This window comes from Talpa occidentalis, unplaced genomic scaffold (genome assembly GCF_014898055.3).
Source record: "Talpa occidentalis isolate TD23 unplaced genomic scaffold, MPIMG_talOcc4v2.1, whole genome shotgun sequence".
In the NCBI taxonomy this organism is placed as follows: Eukaryota; Metazoa; Chordata; class Mammalia; order Eulipotyphla; family Talpidae; genus Talpa; species Talpa occidentalis.
In genome coordinates this window covers 137,946,519-137,970,988 of record NW_026555331.1, presented here as the reverse complement: position 1 = coordinate 137,970,988, position 24,470 = coordinate 137,946,519, and the positions used below count along the sequence as shown (strand labels likewise).

Sequence of the window (24,470 nt, the reverse complement as noted above, 5' to 3'; positions counted from 1 at the left end):
TCTTTTTCTTTACTTTTCGCTTCAGTGTTCAGAAGATGACTTGAAGACAATATTTGCTCAATATGGAACTGTCCTGGAAGTAAACATTCCTAGGAAGCCAGGTACCAGTAAACCTTCATTTGCAGGGGATTCGATTAAGAGTATTCTTTTTCCACATTACCCTTGAACTAAACACCATTTGAAATAAAAATAAAAGTTCATGTCACACTCTTTGTGACATCTGATAGGATATTTATAAAATATCAGGCAAAGTGCTTGACTAGTAATAAAAGACTCAGATAATAGTCCATATTTCCCTCATGATATTTTTTTGCGTTGTTCTCCCCAAGGCTGAAGCATGGTGTACTCAGTAGGATACAGGCTATTTATTGATTTGGGCAGGAGACTGACTGGTTGGCAGGTGTTGGGTCATCTTGCCAGCCCAGGGTTGCTGTAATTTCCATCTTAGTGTCTTTTGCCTCCTTACCAGCTGCCTCTCACTTCTTTGTATGTTTGCACATAGATGGAAAGATGCGGGGATTTGCTTTTGTCCAGTTCAAAAACCTCCTGGAAGCAGGAAAAGCCCTCAAAGGCATGAACATGAAAGAGATAAAAGGTGAGTTTTCTCTAGCCTTACCTTTGACCGTATTTCCGGTGTTCGGGTAGATTAGCACAGTAACCCACTTTCTGTGTTTTCAAGTGTTTGCATTGTTGAAAGTCTTGCTGTTAATAGTGGTGCTGTTTTGGTGAAATAGTCTTAGTGCTTGAGTGTAGGGTTTAAACTTAAAAGAATCAATGCCCTTATTCTCTTTTCCTTATTTACTGATCCTTTTAAATCCCCAATGAAACATGTCCTTGACATGGCAATAGATGCTGATTGCTGTCGACGGGATGTGGGATTTGCAAGTTCCTCATTAGTTTTTTTTAAAGATTTATTTATTTATGCCTACAAGAGCTGGGGTGTAGGACCGAGGTGCAGGGGGGTGGGATGTGTGAGAGGATTCACCAGAGACAGAGTGGGGAGCAGAACAGGTGGACTGACTGAAATACACTGCTGAGGGGAGCAGCGGGCGAGACAGGAGAGGTCTGCTGTGTCATGTGGTAGGTAGCTCCCTGACCAGGGAACGAACTGTTGCTGCAGTGGCTGCCGATAGCTTAATAGTGCTGAGACTTAACCCCTTGTGCCACTAGGGAGGGGGCCCCTCTTCATTCTAAGTTTTGTTATCATTGTCACATCTATGGGCTATTAAACTGACAGTGATCCTACTCTGGGTATTGACTTACCTGGTACTGTGCCTAAAGAAAGCATTTAGAGACTTCCTAACTTCTGGGAAGGGTGCAGATCATAGGAGAATCATTTTGCCTCCTGCTACTCAAACTGGGAACTTGATCTAACTGGAAGCATTGTTCTAATTCTTTATTTTTTTTTACTTTATCACATCCCCAAGTGGTGGCTTTGCAGAAAGGGAAATTTTCTGTTCATTGATAGAGGTTCAGGGTTAAAAAGAGTAGGCAGCTTCTGGGAGCTTTATTTTAGAACCAACATTCTTTGAATTTGCAGTTTCAGTGTCTCCTTTGGTCCCATTACTGTCTTTGATGAATAGGAAGTCATGTATAGGCACTAGGAATGTTAAAAAGAGGATCTTTCTGATGTAATTTTCTGTCTGACAGGGCGGACAGTGGCTGTGGATTGGGCTGTAGCAAAGGATAAATATAAAAATACCCAGTCTGTCTCTGCTGCAGGTAAAATGTGTTTGTTAGAAGGGGCTTGTAGGTTGTGGGTGAGTGTGGAAATTACATTAAAAATAAGGGAGCCTGTTTGTCAGGGAGACGAGTGGGCTGGAGATATCAAAAGCTCAAGATTAACCAAAAGAATGAGACTGAGGGTAAGAAAACTGAGTTTCTGCTGCCTCAGAAATGAGCCTCCGGGGCTGTTTGTCAGTTCATATTGTATGGCCTGGTGACCTGGCCTCAAAACAGGATCTTTTAAGTCAAAGGCCTATCTTGGGAGTAGCCATGAGTGAAGAGTGGGGCCTGGGTTCATTGACCCACTGTCCTTCCCCAGTGTTTTATAATAAGAAGGGATCGAACATTAAGAATAGGGAAACTGAATTTTATTTGCAAAACAATTGGCTTTTAATTCACCAGGAGTTCAGAACTGACTGGGGTTCAAGTACAAGGGTGGGCTCCAGGGTGAGCTGTGGTGCCTCATGGTAAGCTGTTAGCAGAGGCTCAGTCACCATTTCTCTCATTTCAAGCAGACTAACCTTCAGGCTTCTGATGACTGGAACAGATTTCAAGGGAATGTCAGTGATGGGGTTTTTTTTTTGGTGGTTTCTTGACCCCCCCCACACATACTTTATTATGAGCAAAATCTGTGAGACTGTAAAACCAAAGAAACTAGGAACTTTGGGGTGTTATTACTCTTGTTAAAAGAACCTTGTTTTAGATATTAAATGAATGTCTTACTTTCTTTACCTCCCTGGGTAGGTGAGGAAAAGACGCCTAAACCTAAGCAGGAATTAGGTAAAAAGAATGGCAGGGGAAGAGAGGGTATGGAAGAGGAAGATGATGGTGATGATGATGGTGATGATACGGAAGAGGACCAGGAGGAGGAGGATGAAGAAGAGGAGGAGAAGAAAGAACCAAAGGTGGCCAGGCCTGTGTCAGTTCCAAAGAGGTGAGCAGCTCACCTTGTTCTGGGGATTGTCTGAAAGGAAAGCAGGGCCTTTCCCCACCCCCATCATGCAGTGCTGACGCGTGTGATTGGCCTGGTTTGGCCTCTCTGTACCCCTGTTCTTAGTTCTGAACTTTGTCACTGCAGAACAATCAAGAGGGCCTCTGTGCAAAGCAGCGAGGAGGACTCTGACGAGGACAGTGACCTGGAGGAGAAAGACAGTGTTGACAGCGGGGAGGAACTGACCGAGAGTGATTCCGACGCTGAAGAGCAGGAGGATGAAGGTTTGCTGGCACCTTCTTGGATGCCTTTAACACCTGAATAAGTGGATGAGGTGTGGGGATTAGCTCACCTTAGGCCTCTTTTGAAATAGGACCCTAAGTTGTTCTTTAAATGTCAGAGACGTTTGAATGATGAAAGCAAACCTTTATATTCTTTTTTTTTTTTTTTTTTGGAGAACAGAAAAGATGGATTTATTGAGTACACTGCTAAGAGAAGCAGTGGGCGGGACAGGAGGCCTGCTGCACCTATAATTATTTCTGAAAAATGAGCTTAGATTGGTGTTTCTGGATAAATAAGATACTGCATCTTAACACCAAGGTGGATTTTAAACAACTCTTTTTTTTTTAAAGGTTTATTTTTATTTATTTATATAATCACTGGGTACAGTCAGAAGCGCGGGAGGGTGAGAGAATTCACCAGAGCCAGAGCGGGGAGCAGAGCAGGCAGAAGGACCAAAGTACACTGCTGAGGGGAGCAGCAGGCGGCAGGAGAGGTCTGCGCGCCATGTGGGACCCTCCTCCGGTGGCCGGGGAGCAGCCGGGGATCGAACCAGCGCTGCAGAGGCTGTGGGCAGCTTCGCAACCCAGCGTTCAACCGCTGCCCCACCAGGGAGGCCCTTAAACAACTCTTTTGAGTTGAGATGGAGATAAACTGTAACCAAACTCTACTGCAAACTTTATCATGAACATTGGGGTCAACTCAGCTCATTTATGGAGGAAGCAGTCATTACAAATGAGAAATCGCCAATAACTGGTTCTTTAGTTTGTCTAGGTGGACGATTTTATTCGCTTACCAGGACATTCCCTTTTTCTTCCTTTTCTGCAAGCCTGGTATGTTCATTTGGCCATATAAGGAATACAAGGAAATAAGCTTTTTCCATGAAGAGAGAATGATAGACCCCTGAGAATCATTGAAGCTTTTATACCAAAGAAATTATGAAGCTTTCATTCTACCACTTAGATTAAGCTTTCTCTGCCCTTTCTTTCATTGGAGAAAATTGTAGGACTAATACATAATAATTAGAAATATAATAAAATAGGGCCTCCCCTGGTGGCGCAGCGGTTGAGCGCTGGGCTGTGAGGCTGCCCGCAGCCTCTGCAGCGCCGGTTTGTTCCCCAGCCGCCAGCGAGGGTCCCACCAAAAAAAAGAAATATAAAATATACAAGGCAGAGAAGTATATTATAAAAATTGAAAGTTCCTCACCAGCCCCTCAACAGGCATCCCCAGTAAACCGTTTCTTTTGCATCCTTCCAGGAATTTTCTGTGTAATATATGTAAGTATACCTGTTCCTGTTCTTAAAAACAGTGAGTCTCTCACATTACACAATTCCCAGAGGAATACCCACCGAGGATACGCAGATCCTTACCTAGTAAGGCCCCTTCCCAGAGACAACCAGTGTTCCATCTTCCTTGTGTGTCTAAAGATACTTACTACAGTTACAAGAAAACATACAAATACACACACAGACACACACAGTATAGTGTATGTATGTGTGCTTGAATGTATTTATATTTTTTTCTCCTCAGATATTCTCATATTTTATACTACCAGCAAATTTGCATTGTTATAATATACGGGAATCTCTTTCTCCCCGTACTTTTACCGCATTGAATTTCATCTATCTTGTTTTTGCCAGTCTGTTGGTGAAAAATGTTATCTCATTTTTTTATGCTATATTTCTTTAACTATAAGTGAGTTTGAGTATCTTTTCTTGTATTGCATATCCATTGCTCTTTTTTTTTTAAATTTATTTATTTATACAAGAACTGGGGTACAGGCCAGATGCGCGGGAGGGTGAGAGGATTCCCCAGAGACAGAGCGGGGAACAGAACAGGCAGACTGAAATACACTGCTGAGGGGAGCAGCGGGCGTGGCAGGAGAGGTCTGCACGCCATGTGGGACCCTCACCAGCCAGCCAGGAATTGAACTGGCGCTGCAGAGTCTGCAGACAGCTTCACAGCGTGGTGTTCAACTGCCTGTGCCACCAGGGGAGGCCCTCCATTGTTCATTTTTAATTGGATTTTTCTTAATGATTTATGCAAGATCATTGCATATTTAAGTAGTCCTTTGTCTTATAGCTCGCACTAGTCTTTTTCAGTTTGTTTTTCTTTTTTCACTTTAGATGTTCAAGCCTCAAAGAAAAAGAAAAGGAAGTTACCCTCTGATGTGAATGAAGGCAAAACTGTTTTTATCAGGTGTGCCTTTCTCCCTTGGAAACTGCCATTTGTGTTGTCTTCATGGGTTTCTTTGCTCCTCTTGTTTATTTTACACTAATTCTGCTAGTCAGGCCAGAAAGACCTGGCCTTCAAGACCATTAGCATATCTGATCCCAGGGACATAACATACAATGAGAAATGTAGGTGCCTCAGACTATACACAGAAGGTAGATAACAGGGGGTCTGGGGCTTCATTTAGATTTCATTCTTTGTAATTGGAGTAACATCTTCTGCAACAAGTTAGTTCTTCAATTGTTATAAGCATCTTGCTTCCAGACTTTTTATAAGGGGGGAGTGTTGGGGGAGGATGACACTGCTTGTCTCAATTTCTCTCATCAGTCTAACTTGTCCTCTAAAGTAGTGTCCAGAATAAAACAAGGCATTCTGTCTGTTCCCAGGAAAACTGGGGTGGAAGTCAGGTTAACGCTAGGTGTTATTTCATGTGGCCATTGCTGTCTTAGCCCTACGGACTACCATACGATGGTGTTTACATAGTGCATCTCCAGCCTGTCTTACCATTTCTTTAGTACCAGCATGCTAAGGCCTTTTGGGTCTTATTTAATTATGTGTATTTTATCTTCTTATACAGTCTTCATAAAATTGTTTTTATTATACTGATAATTTATGTTTATTCTTGGAAATTTAGGAAACACATAAGCAAAAAAGACAAATTAACCTTAATCACTACCTGGTGAACACCCACCCACACGCATGCATCATAAATAATAGTGAAGATGAGGTTAGCCTAATACATGTTGTGCTCAAGCCCATTTTCTTCCTTAATAGCATGGCTTTCCATACTATTTGCTGTGTTATTTGAAATTGTCATATAAATTATTTTGTATTGGTAGAGTATTCTGTCTAATAGGAAGGAAGAAATGTCACATTTAGAAGTCTGTGACCTCAGTATTAAGGATACCATTCCTTATACATCTTTTAATAAAAAAAAGAACTGGGAAAGTAAAGGGATGGAGGATAGAAAACTGTACATGATGAGGTAAATTAGAAGAAATAACGGAGGTAGGCTATGTCATACTGCAGAAAATTTTGATCTTGGTTACCCCATAAGAGAAAATCATTTATGGGGTGTTGTAACTGAGTACAAGAAAAGTGGAACTGTAGATAATTTATTTGGAACTGTTTTTCTGACCCTTGGAAGAATGTACATAGCTGGGAAAATGAGGAATCTACACTGTGTTGAAATTTAGAAGAACAAAATCTCCTTCCAACATATTTTAATTCCATTGAGGGAAATAGTTTTCTTCTTTTGCACTTAGCTAATAATCTTTATCATGTTTGCTTTTAAGTTATTATTTTGAAGGTTTTTGTGATTTTGTAAAATTTTAGCTGAAACCTGCATTTCATAAAAACACGAGGAAATGGCTAATTGAGAGATATGGGGAGAGAGAGGGAAGGGCAGGTATTTGGCTTTCTCATTAGCCTGCTGTGAATCTGGCATTCATTTATAGTAAAGGAAATTAACCAATTTGACCGATTTAAGTGGAAAAGCAGGTTTTTTGGTTGAACATGGGGGTGGCTCAAAGAATCAGTGTTGTCAAAAAGGGAATAAAAGTTGGGGCAGTTCTGCGACCCCAGCTGCAGGAGATATTAATTCCTAGTATCTGCTCTGTGAAGTACAGCTGAGTGAAATTTTTCATACATAATCACTTTATAGTTATATTTACATATGTGTATACCACCCCTCCCACACACAAATAAAATCTCTAGGTGAAAATATAAAACATTTTCAGCTCCCCAGAGGTTTCCTACAGCTGGGACACTACTGTTTTGAAATAAGTCTGCATCTACAACTTTTGTTCTTTGTGTATGTCTGTTTAGGTTTTAGATTTCTGGGAGAGAGAATCTGAATGCCATAGGAAGAAAGTCAATTGCGGCCAAGCAGCAGTGTCATTCATGCCTCAGAGACTGGCTACCCTGTGGATGGGTGCTAGTGCCGAACAAGAGAGGGTGGTCATGAGCAAAGGAACCACACTAGTTGAAGCCTTCGTTACGCATTTTGCACTGGAACTCAGGATAACACTTCTGTAATTGATCTTCCTTGTGATCTGGTTGTCTTCCATAGAAACCTGTCCTTTGACTCAGAGGAAGAAGAACTTGGGGAGCTCCTCCAGCAATTTGGTGATCTTAAATATGTCCGCATCGTCTTGCATCCAGACACAGAGCATTCTAAAGGTATTTGCCGTCAGCTGGGCAGTGGGAGACCACTGTGGTGGGCACTGACCAGGTTACATGAGAGCAAATGTGGGCCATCCTGAGGGCCCACAGTCCACACAGCTGAGGTTTCTGTGATTCATCCAAGCACAAGGACATTCAGAGGTGGTTTTCCATGATGTCAAATTCAGCATCTTTAATGCTATTGCCAGCCATAATTTTGTCTAAGCTTTTAAGCCCTTGCTTATTTATTTTAGGGTAATGAATTCCATTTGTTGTCCTCGTTTGAATTTCAAATGTGATAGCATCTCTTGGGTATTAATCATCTGACATTGCTTGAAATTACTGGTATCTTTTTCTGTTGCTTTTGTTAGAGATGGAAGCTGACAGAGAAACTTTGGTATAGTAGCTACAGTTGGAAGGGAAACTTATAGCGGGAGTGCTGCATTAGATTTGTTTTGTTTCCTGAAACTATTTGTTTTGAGTTTCAAGGGTTGATCACCCCTAATTATAGTACACTGTTGTGAGGGTAACCATCTTTTGAACTTATTCATAATCTTTGGTTTCACTAACTACATTCATTCTACTAAAGCACATTCTTAATTCATTTTGATTCTTGTAAGATCTAGCAGAAGCTGCAAACTTTCCAGAAAAATCCCATTTCTTTGAGTTTGTGGGTTCTTTGGAGCCTGTCCATGGATTAAGAACCTCCTTTTTAGGGCCCACCTGGTGGGGTTAAGTCTCAGCACTATCAACCCTGTGGCCTGAGTTCAATCCCTGGCCAGGGAGCTAACCCACATGGTGCAGCAGACCTCTCCTTTCTCACCCCGCTGCTCCCATTAGCAGTCTATTTCAGTAAATCTGACTGTTCTGCTCCCCACTCTGTCTCTGGTGACCACTCTTACCCCTGCACCTCTGGCCTACACCCCAATTCTACACAAAAACCAAAACCAAACAAAAAAAACTCTCCATTTTAAACCTAATTTTCCAAATTGATGAGTCTTGATTATTTTTACTCAGTTAAAAAAGGTGTAAATAAGGCAGTATGATGGAAAGAAAAATGAACTTCTTCCTAGAGATTAGGGTTCTAATCCTAGCTAAACCATAGATAGACCAGCTAGGTGATTTTTGGCAAATCATCCACCGTGGGCTTTAGTTTCTTATCTGTAAAATGAGAACATTCAACTAGCATAATCACTTAAGGTACCTTCAGCTCTCATATTCCTTGCACTTCTTGTACCTTCTCCATTTCTAGTATGTTTTTCTTAAAATGGGCAACTAAAATTGCATAGGATGTTTCATTTTCTGAAGGATATTTCTGTATTTTACTTTGAGGATACCTTTTGTGTCTTATTGAGTGCAGAAGTGTGTTGGGTTGATGCAATCTACAGTTGACTTGCTCAGTTTCTTTCTTGGTCTGTTAATTTTAGTTGAGAGTTAATGACTTTTATAAGAATAATTTTCATTACTTTTTATGCATTGTCTTTCCCTACCTCCTATTAAATTTTTCTGACACTCTGCCTACTCACACAACTTTGCCTCCTCCTACAGCTTATCCCTGTCAGTGTGCCATTTCACTTCCTGGAAGAGGTAAATCTTATCTGCAGACTTTCAGGGAAATGTTAAGACTGAACCCAGTACTGACCCTGGAAATTCCGATAAAAAATTCTTAACCCATTTAGAGAGAAGTACCTATTCATATTGGACAAATAGGATAATCTGTTTATTTTATTTTATCTATATAATTTCTTTATTATTTGCTTCTTCCTATTGAGTATCAATGCTAGATACTGTGGTTGGTGGTAGGAATATAGAAGCTGCCAAGAAACATGCCTCTTACTCCTGAGGTTTTCAGTCTGTCTGGGAAGAGGCTGCCTGACCAGTGCTGTCATAGAGATGAGAGTTGAGGTCTGGTTGTGGTGAGGATCTTGGCTCTGCCTGGCGGAGGCAGAGAAGCCCTCACTAGATGGCCTTTGGGTTGACCTGCCGCATTCATCCTTTCAGTTAGTCTGCTGCTGTTCTTACAAGAGACAAAAAGTCAGTGCTCTATTAACTCTAGGAAATACGGCATTGTATTCACATATGAGGGACTATTTAATGTTTAAAGGAAAACCAACAAAATATTATGAAACATATTTCTTATCTGGAGTATATTGTAAGGGATACTTGTTTCTTTGTCTATAAAGGTACTTTTTATCAATAGCTGAAGTTAGGATGGCTGGATTGGCTCTCCGTCTAACCGGTGAAAGGTTACTGTAGAAATTCTAGCACACGAGTCAAGAATTGAGTTCGCAGCTTTGATTTACTGCTCTATTCAGTGATATAAGTCAGGGACATTTACTCCCAGGGGACGCATCTGCCCTTACCTGGTGCCTCCCAGTGACTGTGATGACAGGGAGGGCTTTAATGAATTTCAGGGGTAAGTGGTTCCTGCCTCATTTTTCAGTCCTTTGATAGACACATAGTAAGTGATGCTAAATTAGATGTTAAACTGCAATTTCTTTACCATTTCTTGTGGATATTTTTTATTATGGTGAGATTGTGAGATGAAAGTTCGAAGTAGTATTGGAAAAGATAAAATAATAAAATTTGATTGTGAGCAGGTATGTTTTCTTTTCTGTCTTTGAACCTTCAGTGCCAGACACAGTGCCTGGCTCTTGTAGCACTTAGTGGAAGCATGCTACTCCCCTCCATTTTGTGTCAGGCTGCCACCATTTATAGTGTTGTCTTTGGCTTCCTGGTGGGCTATGGGGGTTTGGGATCTCATTTAATTTTGTCTTTTTATGTAGGTTGTGCATTTGCCCAGTTCACGACTCAAGAAGCAGCTCAGAAGTGCCTTGAGGCTGCTTCTCTAGAGACTGAGGTAAGGAATTTCCTTTACCCTATAAATTAGATAGTAGTGACTGCCAGGGCCAACATCTGATGTTTACGCAAAACTTTATTATTATCATTGTCAATAACGTAATAAAGTTCTCACTTAGTGAGCCTTACATACATTACCTTATTTAGTCCTCCTTACCATCAGCCCTATAGGGGTAGATAAGGGAAGTACAGTTTTTATTCCTGTTTTATAGATAAGGAAATAAGTACAATAATGTTTCTAATCTTTGCTGATCACTGTTGGCCTTTATCTGAAGCTGATGACATGAAAGGCTTGGACAAGAAGCCATTAAGTTCACCTATGAAGTGGGGAAAAGTTTCAGAGAAAAAGTGTGTAGATGAATTTTTCTGTGTATTTTATAACCAAGTATAAGTTGTTTTCAGCTGTTACACTGTGTTGTCTCATATTCCCTGGAGTAGCGCTCACAGTACCATTTCATCAGTCTTTTTAGTGCACTGAAAATTGACCTGTTTTCAGATCATTGTCCTTAATCTACTTTGGGATTAATCAGAGACCACAGAATAAATTACATTATGGCCGACTGTCCTATGTGCACACTTATGAGGGACAGAAGATCAGCACCCCCGTAGTTCTAGGAACTATTACATTATTTTCACATGAGACAATATTTAACGTTTAAAGGAATGCTAGCAAAATACAGCTTGTGCACTATGCTAAATACTGTCAGGCTCACGGTTCCACTTGTGGCCACCTGGGCTCCAACATCCTGGGGGTTGGCTTGCATAGCATAATTGGGGTGTTTCTTGCCAGGTGCTTAGTTTCTACTTGCTATGTGTTTTAAGAGAGCACTGCAATCTCTTACAGGGTGGCGGACTTAAACTGGATGGCAGGCAGCTCAAGGTGGACTTGGCAGTGACCCGTGATGAGGCTGCAAAGCTCCGGACAAAGAAAGTGAAGAAGCCAACTGGAACCCGGAACCTCTACCTGGCCCGAGAAGGCTGTGAGTGGGGGAGATGGGAAGACAGCTCCTGGGGAGCCGGCCTGTGCCAGGCGCTGACCCAGCAGTAGTGTATGTGAGGGCATGTTTCCAATTAAAAATCCAAATGTCCTCTTTAATAGTGTTATGTTACTGTTATTCCACTTTAGCAGGTGCGGTTTTGTGTTAGGAAACCTTCACCCAATTTTTGGATGAACTAATCCTATTCTCTTTTCTGCCTCCTTGCCTTTAGACCTTTTCAGAGGATGGCAGAGCAAAGAGGGAGGAAAAACTCAAAATACCTTTGCTTCTTGTCATTTCTAATAAGAGGTTTTCTGAAGGAGTAGAAAATTATGACTAAAATTACTCTTGGATTATTCATAGATTTCAAATGTACACTCAGTACCTTTCCCTTAATGTCAGAAAGATAATCAGAAATTAGCTTTAATTTAAAAGAAATTCCTTCTTCTTAGGTCATACAGTATTTTTCTGCCCACCTTCTGCACAGCTGCCCCAGCTAGGCTAGCAGTGTGAGTCCTTAGCCTTGGCTGCATGGCGTCAATGGCAGTGTGCCTGTATTCTAGGCTGCTTCTCTCACCGTTTAGTAATGTGTCCCCAGTACATGAAGAGCAGTGAAGTTCCAAGGGCAGGTTATAGGTTGGATGTTCCAAATGCCTAAAATGTGCTGTATTCAAAATTCCCTCTAGGCCTTTTCACTGGACTTTGGGGGATATTTATGAAGCTTCCTTGAGAAAAGGAAAGGAGAAGCAGAGCAAAATCACAAAATGTTCAGAGTTTTTGGTCCTTGAGAGTAGCTGAGCTGAGAATTTAGCCCTGTAGCCTATTTCTGCACCTACCCAAATGCCCCTGCGTCCTGGCCAGCATAGTCCTCTGGGCCCTGTACAAAGAACTTGCATCATTCAAATCACATTCCTGTTGTTGCTCAGTGAGAATTCCCTTGCTGATGTCTTGGCCTTTTTCCCTCTTTCTTCAGTGATTCGTGCTGGGACTAAAGCTGCAGAGGGTGTGAGTGCTGCCGATATGGCCAAAAGAGAACGGGTGAGTAGATTGGGCACCAGCAGGCTTCGGTTTCTGCACGGCCTGTTATAGATCAGTACATAATTATTATTGAATATTAGAGGTGTTCATCAGAGAGCCAAGTATTAGTCATAGGTCCTAGTTACACTCTTGTTAGGAGAAAAGCGCACAGGTGAAATGGCAGATCCCCAGCATTATGCATTTACATCAGCATTAAATGCCATTATACAAGCTGCATTTTATTGTTTGTCTTCCTGTGGCTCAGCAGTAAATATTGGCTGAACTGTATGCTTCTAGAGCATGCAGAAGATACGCTGGGGCTGTATATGAGGAAAAGTAAGTTACAAGAGTTAGGAGAGACAGAAGTGGATGTGGGTCTTAGAGGGTGGAGTAGCTAAGTATGTCCTTTTGGGGGGACATACTTTCTAGATTAAAACCATTGTAGAACAACTCCATATTATGGGAGTTGCCACTGATGACCGATACCATTAAATTCCTTTACTGTTTGGTAATGTTTGTTCCCGCTAATTTTTACGTTAGCTCTTGTAGCTTTCAAAAAACTAAGCCAGCCTAGATTGCAAAGGTGGCCTGGCTGACAATTGGCTGTGGGGCCTGAACATGCAGAGAGTGCCCTTTTTTGGTAATGAGCGTCTGGAATCATGCTGTCGGGGGACTTTAGATGCCCTTTTCTGACCACAGTGTCATAGGGACATGTTTACTTTCAATGAATTATATTAACAATTTATTCATTAACAGAGCGATTATTTTCTAGCAAAATGCTCCTTATGTTATTACACACAGTATAATTCACAGGAGGCACAGCCTTACCTGGGAGAAAAAACAGACTGGTGACCGTAGGCATGATGGGCTCTTCAGAGGTCCCTTTACTGTTCACCTCCAGTGTATTTGTTTAGTTTGTGTGGTTAGTACCCTTGCCAACAACGAGCAATAGAAAAGAGACAACTTGTTAGAAAGGAAAAAAAAATTAAGGTCTTTTTCTAGCTAGCCTGATTCTTAAAAACGAACCAGGAGAAGAAGGCCATCCTTCTATTTTAGAGACAGGCTGCCCTGGAACCAGTGATCTGTGCAGCATAGGTGAGGCTGTTGGTGGCTCTCGAAACAATCATTTCTGTGGTCATGGACATTCCTTTGCCTCAGGGTGGCAGAGTTGAGACAAGACAACATTCTTTCAAGTATTCTTTAAATTCCATTTCCTTTTGGAAAATAGTTTGAGTTGGTGAATAGATAAGGACTGAGTATAGATGCTAACCACGGTATTATTTATTGTTTGTTCTGGGGCAGGTTTTGAGCATGTGACTTTATGTAAATTACCTTTTTGGCCTCATGTTAGTATTGAGAGATTGCTATTATATTTGCTCTGTGGTTCCACTTTGCAGATGAGAAGAATTGAGGCTTTAAAAATTTTAGGAACTGCTGCAGTTAGGGATGGGTTTCCACTTCAGTCTGATTCCAGAGCCCATGGTCTTACCACAAGGCCCCTGTCTTGCCTGCTTGAACCTTTCCTTCCCCATGCTTAGCATCAAAAGTGTTTTGTCTTTTCTCTCCTTTTTTCTGTAGGTGTGATTATTGGATGAGGGTCATGTTTCCATTCTTTGGGAGAATTATGACCCTGCATTCTTAAAGGCTGGGTCGTATTAACGATATGTTGTTCTTGCAGTTTGAGCTATTGAAGCATCAGAAACTCAAGGACCAGAATATCTTTGTCTCCCGGACCAGGCTCTGCCTACATAATCTTCCAAAGGCGGTAGATGACAAACAACTCAGAAAACTGCTGCTAAATGCCACGAGCGGGGAGAAGAGGGTGCGCATCAAGGAGGTAAGAGCTGGCCCTCCCCATTCAATTTGGTATTTGCCCCGAGTTAGGTTGAGCATTTATTGCAGGAGTGGTGCTAGCAGAGCAACACGTTTGTTTTTTTTTTTTTTTTTTGACTCATTGTCAGTCAAAGACAAGGCTGTATTCATCAGTTTTCTTTCTCTTCTAAGAATTGTTCATACCTGACCAAATGGCACCAAAATGTAAGGAAGTCTTTGCTCTGATGAATTAATTTGGTGGCATTTATTGAGTGCCTGCTGTGTATTCAGCATTATACTAGGTGCTGTAATGTTCATTTTCTTACAGAAAACAATCTGTGCTTTGCTTTTTAGAAGAGGATTTTACTGTCATTTAGGCTCTGACCCTATAGTAAGAGTTTTCTGTGCCCCCCGGAGAGCACAAGGAGCTACTTGGATCCTTAGCATTTGTCAGACAAACACTGGATTCACACCAACACTTGGTTAGAACACTATGTGAGTCCAGAAATCTGTCCCCACAGCACCTTTGTATTTCTCTGTCTTAGCACTTACTATTGCAGTGTCCTGGCAGTAATTTCTCCTGACCAGACGAAGGTTTTGGGAGCAGGTATTACCTCATTGTTTCCAGCCCTCTGTACAGTACCCAGTATACAGCAGTCTGTCAGTATTTATTGAAAATGTTTCATCACCGTAAACTTTTCCTAATCCTTGAAGAGTCTCATCAGGGTGTATGGCGTTGATATTTAGGGAATTCCGTGAGAGGAAGTGAACATATCAGCACATACCTGACCCCACTGTTAGTAAAACTGTTCAGAGTGTCACTGACATAGGAGTCAGTTGTGTAATTTCTCATATCAGTATCCACAATACTTAGTAAATGTGTGCTCTCTTAAAACCTGTCATTGTTTAGCACAATTGATGTGTTTTGTAATATTTTCATATTGAATTTTCTCTTAATTCTTTCACATGTATACAAATATGTCTGAGCAAGTTTTTTTTTTTTAGTACAGGAACCCCCTTTTAACTTTCTTTGACTCCCCTACATACATGACACAGGTCTAGGCCATAGAGCAGGTGTTGGACATATACCAAATGCAGTGTTGAAGTGTCCCTAGTACCTAGACTTCCACTAAATGAAACTGTAGCATCCTGGAGTGCTATTTCTCCAAATATCATTGTACTTGGTGCCCCTGGATGCCTGTTAGATCTGGCATAAAGATTTAAGGAAGAGTCATGCCAGAGAGAATTTCAGCACCAAGCAAAGGCAGCTGAAGATTCTTCCTGCATTTCTGAGTTTGTATCCTGGATAGGCTCTTACTCATGCCTGAAATGTCTTTCTTATCTAAAGCCATCGGGCCTTCTTTCTTTCCTTCTTCAGTAATTTTTTCTGAGTGATTTCTGAAATGATGACATCTATGGACAGTACTTCTGCTGTGATAACTTAATGTACAACTTAAAGTACAAGCACCTCTCAGTCAGGATGTATTGTCAACAGTTTTCCTTGAGAAATATTTTTATGCATGCTTAGTTGTAGGTATGTGTTGATATCTATAAACTCTTAGAAAGCAAGGACACATCTGTTTAATTTGTTTTATGGTCTTTGTAAGTAAATGCTGGTAAGATACATTCCTAAGTGTTATTTTAGTTAATTCTTGTGATGGTGTTGCAGATGAAGAGTCTGTCCAAGTAACTTGATTTCTTACTGAATCTGTTAAGGCATATCATCCTGAAATTACTGATTCTTTGTCTTGTTCTGCTCACAGTGTAGGGTGATGCGAGACCTGAAAGGAGCTCATGGGAAAAATAAGGGTCAGTCCCTGGGCTACGCTTTTGCTGAGTTCCAGGAGCACGAACATGCGCTGACAGCCCTACGCCACATCAACAACAACCCCGAAGTCTTTGGGCCTCAGAAGGTGAGCCCCATCCTGTGAGGAGAGCTGCTCCAGGAGCACCATTTGCAGAAGACTCCCTTTCCTTCGTGGCCAGTGTCCTTTGACCTTAGCTGGTGGGAAAGCAAGTCAGTGGAGGGAATGAGCAGTGCTCCAGAGGATGGGATGGTTGGAAGGAAGTCTGAGCTGGGTAGACTGCTGGCAGAACTGGCTGCTGGCCTTTCAGTTGAGTGAGTGAGTAGCATCTCCCGACTTAAAGAATAAAGAGGGCACTGCTGGGGAACAGCTATTTATTGCGCTCATAGAGTAAGAAGTCTAATGAATGCCATTCTCTCTCCTGACACAGAGACCAATAGTGGAGTTCTCTTTGGAAGATCGAAGGAAACTTAGAATAAAGGAACTAAGGATACAACGCAGCCTGGTACAGAACTTAAGTTGTTTTTTTTTTTTTTTTAAGTGATGATGAAGTACACATAACCCCAAACTCACAATTTTGATGTGTACAGTTCTGCTAAAACAATTTATAAGTCATATTTATTTAAATTCCTGTTGTTCAGTTTGTCCTTTTGCTCCCTGCATAGGTCTCTCTACCTCATTTTTTGTTACCTTTTAACTCCTGGGTCCCTTGAACTCTCCAGGTCATCTTCTCTGTGGGCCTGTCTTGTGGTGGCTCCACAGAAGAGAAAGGGAAGAGAGTGGAGAATCAGACTGGTTATTACACCAGGCACTCTGGTGCAGTGTTTGGCATTGGGTGATGTCTGGTAGTAAAGTAGTATTGCTGTACCTGTAGGTTTTAGCCATCTGTCCATAGTTCTTTTTTCCTGAGATTTCTCCAGAAGTGTGATGTCTGATAGTTTAATACTTTTTAAAAAAAAAATATATATATATAGTGTGGCATGGAGGAAAAAGCAGGGACTTTGGGAATAAGGATACTCATGTTCAGACCCCGACTCTCCTTTTCGTGGCATGTTCCTTTTCAGGTTACTGTCTCTCTTACTCTGTTCCTAGTATTAAAATAGGGTCAACATCATCTGCCTTGCATGGTTGATGAGGATCAAGTGAGATAGTTCATGTCAGCTGTCTCACATGGTGTACATCAATGCACGTTTCGTACCTGTCTTCCCCAGGACATACTTAATACATGACACCATGATCTTACAGCTCTCATGATATAATACTTTAACTTGTACGTATACCAAGCAGGTGCAGTCTTTGGGTGTAACCGTGAGTATGACCAATAGAGGAGCAGTGTAGTGGTTACTACAGTGGCCCTGGCTTGGAAAACTTGAGCTCTGGCTACTATGCAAGGCAAGTTAGTTATCCTAGGTTTAGAATTATTAACTTCCTTAAGCCATTGGCTTCAGAAGTGATTCTGAAGCCATTGGCTTAAGAAAAAAGTTCAGATGGCTTTATTTGTTGCCTACATTGAGTATGTACCCACTGCTGTATCAGAGTGCCCTTTCCCTACCCCAGGGTTCTTGTAGCTCAGTTTCCATATTCAGATCAAATGTACTTAAGTAGCATTTCCCACCAATATCAAAAGAGAGAAGACTGCAATGAGTATTTTTATGAACTTTCTTAAACTCTGGGTTTTTTCCTTTGCTTTATATGTATTTCTTACCTCGTTAAGCTGTGAGTCTTGAAAGGTGGACGCTTTATTCTGTGTCCTTACCATTTGCTTAGTAACAGACGGTCACAGAACAGGCACATCTGCTGGTCTTTGTTGTATCAGTATGCCTGTCTAGATTCTGAAGGTGAAAATGACCAGATGACACTAATTTCACTTGAATCTTCTTTGTCGTCTTTCAACTCCAGGCAACATAAATCTAACAACCTTTGTGCCTTCTTTCCCACAGCATCTCCCCATGTCTTTTTCTCTTCATATATTCCTTCTCTAAATCTCTTCTTTATGTACATTCAGGTTTCTGATCTAGATCATTTCACTTTTCTGAAGACATTCATTCAAGTATTTTTTTTTTCTGAAGATTTATTTATTTATGCATACAAGAACTGGAGTACAGGCCAGAGGTGTGGGGGAGTGAGAGGATTCACCAGAGATAGAGTGAGTTGCAGAACAGGCAGATCTACTGAAATACACTGCTTAAGGGAGCAGCGGGCAAGTCAGGAGACGACTGCTGCTCCATGTGGATCAGCTCCCTGGCCAGGGATCGAACTCGTGCTTTAGTGGCTAAGGATAGCTTCGTAGATTGCGTCTTAACACCTTGCACCACCAGGGAGGCCCACAAGTATTTTTCACAAATAAGGTTTACCAGTGACAGCATTGCCTCAATTTTTATTTATCTGAGAAAATCCTTATTTCTCCTTCACTTTTGAAAAATAATTTTGCTGAAATCAGAATTCTAGGTTTGTGACAAAATTTTCTTTCAAAAACTGTAAATATCTTGTGCCACGCCCCTACTTACATGATTTCTGAAGACAAATCCAGTGTTCTCTTTGTTCCTGTGAGTAAGGTATTTCTCCCCTCTGGCTTCAAGATTTTCCTCTATCATTCATTTTCTGCAGTTTGATTATGGGGTGTGTGTATGTGTGTGTAGACTGTGTTGTATTTACCTTACTTGGTATTCTCTGATCTATGGTTAGCATGTCTTTAATTTTGGAAAAATCTCAGTCATTGTTACTCCAGATATTCCTTTTGGCATGTCCATTACATGCTTGTTACACCTTTAGCAATTACCCCATGCCCCTGGCATTTATTTTTTGGCTCTGACTTTTGAGTCTTGGGCATGCATGGGCTTTCCTCTATTTCTGCTTATGGAAAGGGAAGTGGTGGTTTTGGGTCCCCCAGTTAGTAACCATCTGTGCTGTATTAGGGCCTGTGAGCTACTTTTATTTACTTTTTGGTAGTTAACTATTTGGGAGAAGAAGTTCCATTCGCTCATCAAGCTCACATAAAGTTCTTCTGCAAATAAATCTTATCCGGAAACCAGATGACAGTCTCTTGTTTTGTGCAGCAAAAAGTGAAACCTAAGTCCTCAGCTGAGCCCCAGCAGGCGCAACGAGAGCTTGGAAAAGACAAGCAGAAGAAAGTAGGCCGAAACCATGGCCAGAAGCAAAGCAAGGCCCCAGAGCAGAGCGGGAAGGCAGGTGCCATCTCCTGGACTGGGTTCCAGACCAAGGCCGAAGTGGAGCAGGTAGAGCTGCCAGATGGAAAGAAGAGAAGAAAGGTTCTGGTGCTCCCCTCTCACCGAGGCCCCAAAATTAGGTGAGCTGCAGAATGGTGTCATAGAATGGGTGTGATGCTAAGAGGGTTTATTTTTGCTCAGCCCTTTTTCTTTGTGGCTTTTGTTTGGGTGGAAGAAACATAAATGCTTCGCCAGTCCACACAGAGGGTCAATGCACAGGTCTCTCTGCACCAGCAGGGATGTCACACTTGGACCAAATGGAGGTGGGAACAGGAAACAGGACCAGCTGAGGGGGCCTGTGGGAGCCCTCCAGGGGAGCCGTCATGTCACATTCCTTTTCTGAGGGATTGCCTTCTGCTCAGATGGCTGTCTTTTTCAGCTGAGGGCCAGCTACCTGAGCTGAACCTGTAGTTTGTTTGGGGCAGCAGATTAGTGCTATGAACAAAAGTAAATCTTTACTTTGAATATTTGTTCAATAAATGAAAGTTGAGATTCTCCTGATGCTTTAAAACCCCAAAATAAAAAGCAAGTATACAACTGTTGAGCTATAGAATATTCTGTTTCAGTGTCCCATTTTACAATGGCTTACCGTGGGTTTAGAAAGAGCCAGTGTAAGGAAAGGAAATTCTCTTCCAGGCTGAGAGAACCCCAGGAGTCCTAATTAGAGAGAGAACTCAGGATGATACCTACTTGACCATTTTATTTCAGGTTGCGGGACAAAGGCAAAGTGAAGTCTCTCCCTCCCAAAAAGCCAAAGCCCCAGATGAACCAGTGGAAGCAAGAGAAGCAGAAATCATCTTCTAATCAGGTAAGTTCTGTAGGGCAGCTGTGCTGGGACTGGCAGCCCCTTTTGTGCCTTGATTATTAAGCACAAAGATAGGGCTTTTGGGGGGTGCGGCACTGTAGCTTTTTAGAGGATGTTGAGGTATGCAGTCCTAACAGTGGGTAGAATAGTAAAATGAACCCCCATCTATTGGGTTACTTTGCTTTAACAACGATGCTGTTTTACCTATTCCCCATACACACACCCCTATCCTCCCCAGCATATGAAAGCAAACTATGTGATGTGTAATGTACTTTGTGAAAATGAGGTGTACAGCTCAGAAAAACACCTCCAAATGCATCTCCAACTGATCAGTTCTCTCTCTGTCTCTCTCTCTTTCTCACACACACACACACACACACACACACAATGTGTTATATTTAATGAAATTAACAAGAAGCCTTTAATGTCATCTAATAGGCAGCCCTTATTAAAATGGTCCCAGTGGCCTCACAGGCCTTATACCTAGTTAGTATGAATCGGGATCCAGGCAAAGTCCACAAATTACATTTGGTTTTTATATCTCAAATCTTTTCCCCCCTATATTGTCCACTCTTCCTCATGTAGCCCTCTCCCCCACATCATTAATTTTTTTGGAGAAGCTAGATCATTTGCCTCTTAGAATGTATTTATTACATTTTGAATTTAGCTACTTGCTTCCTTGTGGTGTCACTTAACCTGCTCCCATATTATCCCATGTTGCCGGTGAACTGGTACTCAGATCTAGAGGCTTAGTTAGATTCAAGTTCTGTTTTCTTGGCCAGAGTATTTTACAGGCGGTGCTGTGTGCTTTCCGTCACGTTGCAGCATAAGGCACAGAATGTCTGGTGGCCTCATTTTTAGTGATGCTCAGTTCCATCTGGACTCAGGGATGTCTGCCTTCCTTCCTTAGTAACTTCCTGTCCGCCTCTCGCTTGATGGTTTTAGTGCCCACTGATGGTGGCTGTCTGGATCCATAATTTCTTTATGAGTTGCAGGATGGAGATCTTCTAATTTTATTGATCATTTTGCATTCTTTATAATTCTAGAAAAAAATCTTAACTATTTGGTTACCATGAAATAACACGTGGGGAGGAAAATCAGAATAATGCCTGATGTTTTTCTCTTATGTCTCCAGAGGAATGAGTTGGTGCTTACCAACCTCTGGTGGCGACCAGTGAGATTTTTTTTTTGGTATTATGAATTCCTGAGTTTTGTGTGCTTGATATATTTCAATGAAATGCAGTGTTGTTCCCTTTTAGGTCAGCAAATGCCCCTGCAGGTCTTCATACATCCAGGTCCTGGCGACACGACCCTTTAGTAGTGTCCTTGCACCTGGGTGCAGCCAGATGGCCTGGCTCGTCTAGGATATTCTTCCCTGGTCCTGGCATTAGCTTTCCCGAAGCTCTAGTTTCTCATTAGAAAAAGTTCAGTTTCTTAATAAATATAATTTCTAAAGTGTAGAGTTACAGTTATGAATAAGCTCTACCTCATGGTTTTTTTTTTTTTTTAAAGATTTTATTTATTTATTTATACAAGCACTAGGTACAGTCAGAAGTGCGGGAGGGTGAGAAAATTCACCAGAGCCAGAGGAGAGAGCAGAACAGGCAGACAGACAAAGTACACTGCTGAGGGGAACAGCGGGCGGCAGGAAAGGTCTGCGCGCCATGTGGGACCCTCGCCCTGCGGCCGGGGATCAAACCGGCGCTGCAGAGGCTGTGGGCAACTTCGCAACCCAGAGCTCAACCGCTGCACCACCGGGGAGGCCCTACCTCATGGTTTTCATGTCATTAGAATAATTGTAATTTAAACATTGCTCTCTTTATAAAGTGGAAAGTAAATGACTTCAAGCAAAACTCATTCAGTTTATGCTTAATATTTTGTTATTTTATCTTTCTAAACTGTTGATAATGTGAAAAATGTGCAACTACTAGTCATCCTCTCATGAAGTATTTGTCAATTCAGTTTATAAACTGGAGAAGACATTTTCCAAAGTTTATTTACAGAACTTTTCTAGTTTTCACATATACTATGGGAATTTTCATGCAATTTTTTTTAATTGTATTATTCCTGAGAAATTTATGGTGGATTTAGATCTGTGTGTTATTTGTCTCAGTAACGTTTATTGAAAAAAAGGAAATGGTGGTCCTGTATTCTGCAGCGTTTGAGGTCAAGCTTTCCTTTCTCTTCTTGAGTTTTTTTTTAAATATTTTATTTTATATATTTTTCAATGAGTTTTTTTTTTTTTTAAGATTTATTTATACAAGACCTGGGGTATAGGACAGAGGTGTGGGGGATGAGAGGATTCACCAGAGACAGAGTGGGGAGCAGAACAGGCGGATCTACTGAAATACACTGCTGAGGGGAGCAGTGGGTGAGATAGGAGAGGTCTGCTGTGCCATGTGGGTCAGTTCCTTGCCAGGCTGGGGATCGTACTTGTGCAGCAGAGCTGCGGACAGCTTCACAGTGCTGTGCTTAACCCCTTGCGCCACTGGGAAGGCCCTTGAGTTACTTTTTGTAAGGGTAAAAGAAACATTATCTCTCCATCCTCAGTCTCTGGGAAGTCTCGGCCCCATCACACGCGTGCGCTGCGCTCAGCTCTGGTCCAGAGGCAGTATTCTTGGTGGGGGAAAGAGCAAGTGCTAATGTCCAAACTCTGGCTACTCACTTGTGAGAGGGTCATGTGAGCATTTGAACATTGGGAGCTGGCGAGGGGGTCTCTGAAACACTGGGCAGTGTGTCATGTTAGGTCCTAGGCTCTTCTCACAGGCGTTGCGGGTATAGTTCCTTATCAGCGGTTAACTCTGAGGGTTTTTCTCTCTAAGGGCCACTCTGGAAGCCCCCCTCTTGTGGACAAGATCTCTGTATCTACTTATTTTCTTTCTTTGGTGTCCTGAGGGTAATGCTTAAAATTGATTATTTTATGTTTCTTTTTATGAATAGGTACCTAGGAAAAAAGCAAAGGGAAATAAGACAGAAGTTCGCTTCAATCAACTGGTCGAACAATATAAGCAAAAATTATTGGGACCTTCTAAAGGAGCGCCTCTTGCAAAGAGGAGCAAATGGTTTGACAGTTGATGCCAGCAGCCTTGGTGAGAAGCTGGACTGTATGCTTCTTGGTAAAGCTCCCTTCTCCCCACCAGTATGATAAGAAACCCAAGTGCATGCCACACGGCGGGTGGCCCCCTGTACTGTGCACATCTGAACTTTGATCCCTCCCTGGTGTGTGGTTAATTAACCACAAAGAGAAACATCAAAACAATGTCATTGCTTCTTGCATATTATCCAGATTATTTGTGAACTTGTGTCTTTAATTATTTCCCATTTTTAACTCTATTTCCCAAATGGAACCCATTGTAAAAAGCATCCTGAGTGCCAAATTTTTAAGATGTACATTTTGTTGTGTCTTCTGTATATGAGATATTTTGTGGCTTTTTGATTAACAGACTGTATCTCATTTCTAATATATATAGATCTTTTATTTATGGACATTTTTTATATCCCTAATATGAATTCTGTTAGGTACTCCTTCATACTGCAGAATTATTAAGAGCAGAGAAAAATGATTTCCAGTGTAATCTGAGGTTAAGAGAAACTGGAAAGTAACTGAGGGCCATGGGGCCGTGGGGCCTGCAGAGAGTGACACTTGATCATTGTTTGCTGAACAAGTGGGTGATTGTGGGTATTTGACTGGGATCAGTTTGCAGCGGCCTGTGCCAACCTGGCTGGTGAGAACCTGCACTTCCTCTTATTGAGGGTCCCGTCTCGAGAACTTAGAGGGAATGGGTGATACTGAGAGAGCATGAGGCCTGGCCTTTACTTGGTGGGTAGCCTGGAAGCAGACACAGATTCTCTGGACCTTAGTGTCCTCATGTGTAGAATAAGGAATTTAAGTTTTCTGATTGTTCCAGCTCTTTTTCTAACTCATCTATATTGATATTTTTTCTTTTTTAATCTTAGAGTAGATGGGTTTAATTACTTTTTAAAAGTTTAAAGGTGTCACGGAAGCTGGGAGGAATGATGAATATTAGAGTGTCAAGGGCCAAAAATCATGGCAGCCTGAAGGCCTAGACTGAACCTGGTAAGATGTGAATTATTGGGAACAAATGTTGAAAACCCTCCTGCACAAGTTCTGGTGGGAGAGCTTGAGTCAAATTTATATTGCGAAGCAATAAATGGCCACCCCAAGGGTGACAGGACTGTTGGGTTGTGTTCATAGAGGTGGGGTGTCTTGAGTTGGCCAGGCCACCCCTGTGAGACTGTGTCATGACCAAGTTGGTGAAGGAAATTAAAAATGTCAGATGGAAACAAAACTGATCATGAGTTGACTTGTTGAAGCTGGTCCTGGGTAAGTGGAGATGCTTTGGTGGATGTCTGAAGTTTTCCAATAATAAAAGTTAGTCAGTTGAGTAACTGAAGGAAATGGGTACTGATCTGCCTAAGAAGGGAGTTCTTGGGTATTTGGAGACAGATGAGTAGACGTCACAGGGAATCAGTTTCTCTCAGAACAAGGAACTTCACTGTAACGGTCAGAGGGTCATTGCTGGCGCAGTCTAAGTGAAGATCAGCAAGCCTGTGATACCATCCAGGGGGTTCTAGACCAAGGGATTGGGCGAGGGAAACCACTAAGTACTGTTAGCT

The 24,470-nt window shown here is 41.8% G+C and overlaps 1 protein-coding gene across 1 annotated transcript in view; it reads left to right on the top strand.

Annotated features, from left to right (window-relative positions):
• The window catches only part of RBM28 (RNA binding motif protein 28), a 29,314-nt gene extending 5,128 nt beyond the window's left edge, over positions 1–24,186 (top strand). The window contains exons 4-19 of the mRNA XM_037512783.2: positions 26–101; positions 503–595; positions 1,651–1,722; positions 2,470–2,659; positions 2,804–2,940; positions 5,062–5,134; positions 7,239–7,348; positions 10,117–10,190; positions 11,034–11,169; positions 12,140–12,204; positions 13,862–14,020; positions 15,759–15,908; positions 16,231–16,305; positions 18,857–19,107; positions 19,736–19,835; positions 22,773–24,186. Coding sequence (XP_037368680.1) covers positions 26–101; positions 503–595; positions 1,651–1,722; positions 2,470–2,659; positions 2,804–2,940; positions 5,062–5,134; positions 7,239–7,348; positions 10,117–10,190; positions 11,034–11,169; positions 12,140–12,204; positions 13,862–14,020; positions 15,759–15,908; positions 16,231–16,305; positions 18,857–19,107; positions 19,736–19,835; positions 22,773–22,907 — 1,896 coding nt within the window. The 3' untranslated portion in view covers positions 22,908–24,186. The remainder of the gene's footprint in view (positions 1–25; positions 102–502; positions 596–1,650; positions 1,723–2,469; positions 2,660–2,803; positions 2,941–5,061; positions 5,135–7,238; positions 7,349–10,116; positions 10,191–11,033; positions 11,170–12,139; positions 12,205–13,861; positions 14,021–15,758; positions 15,909–16,230; positions 16,306–18,856; positions 19,108–19,735; positions 19,836–22,772) is intronic.
• The last annotated feature ends 284 nt before the right edge of the window (positions 24,187–24,470 follow it).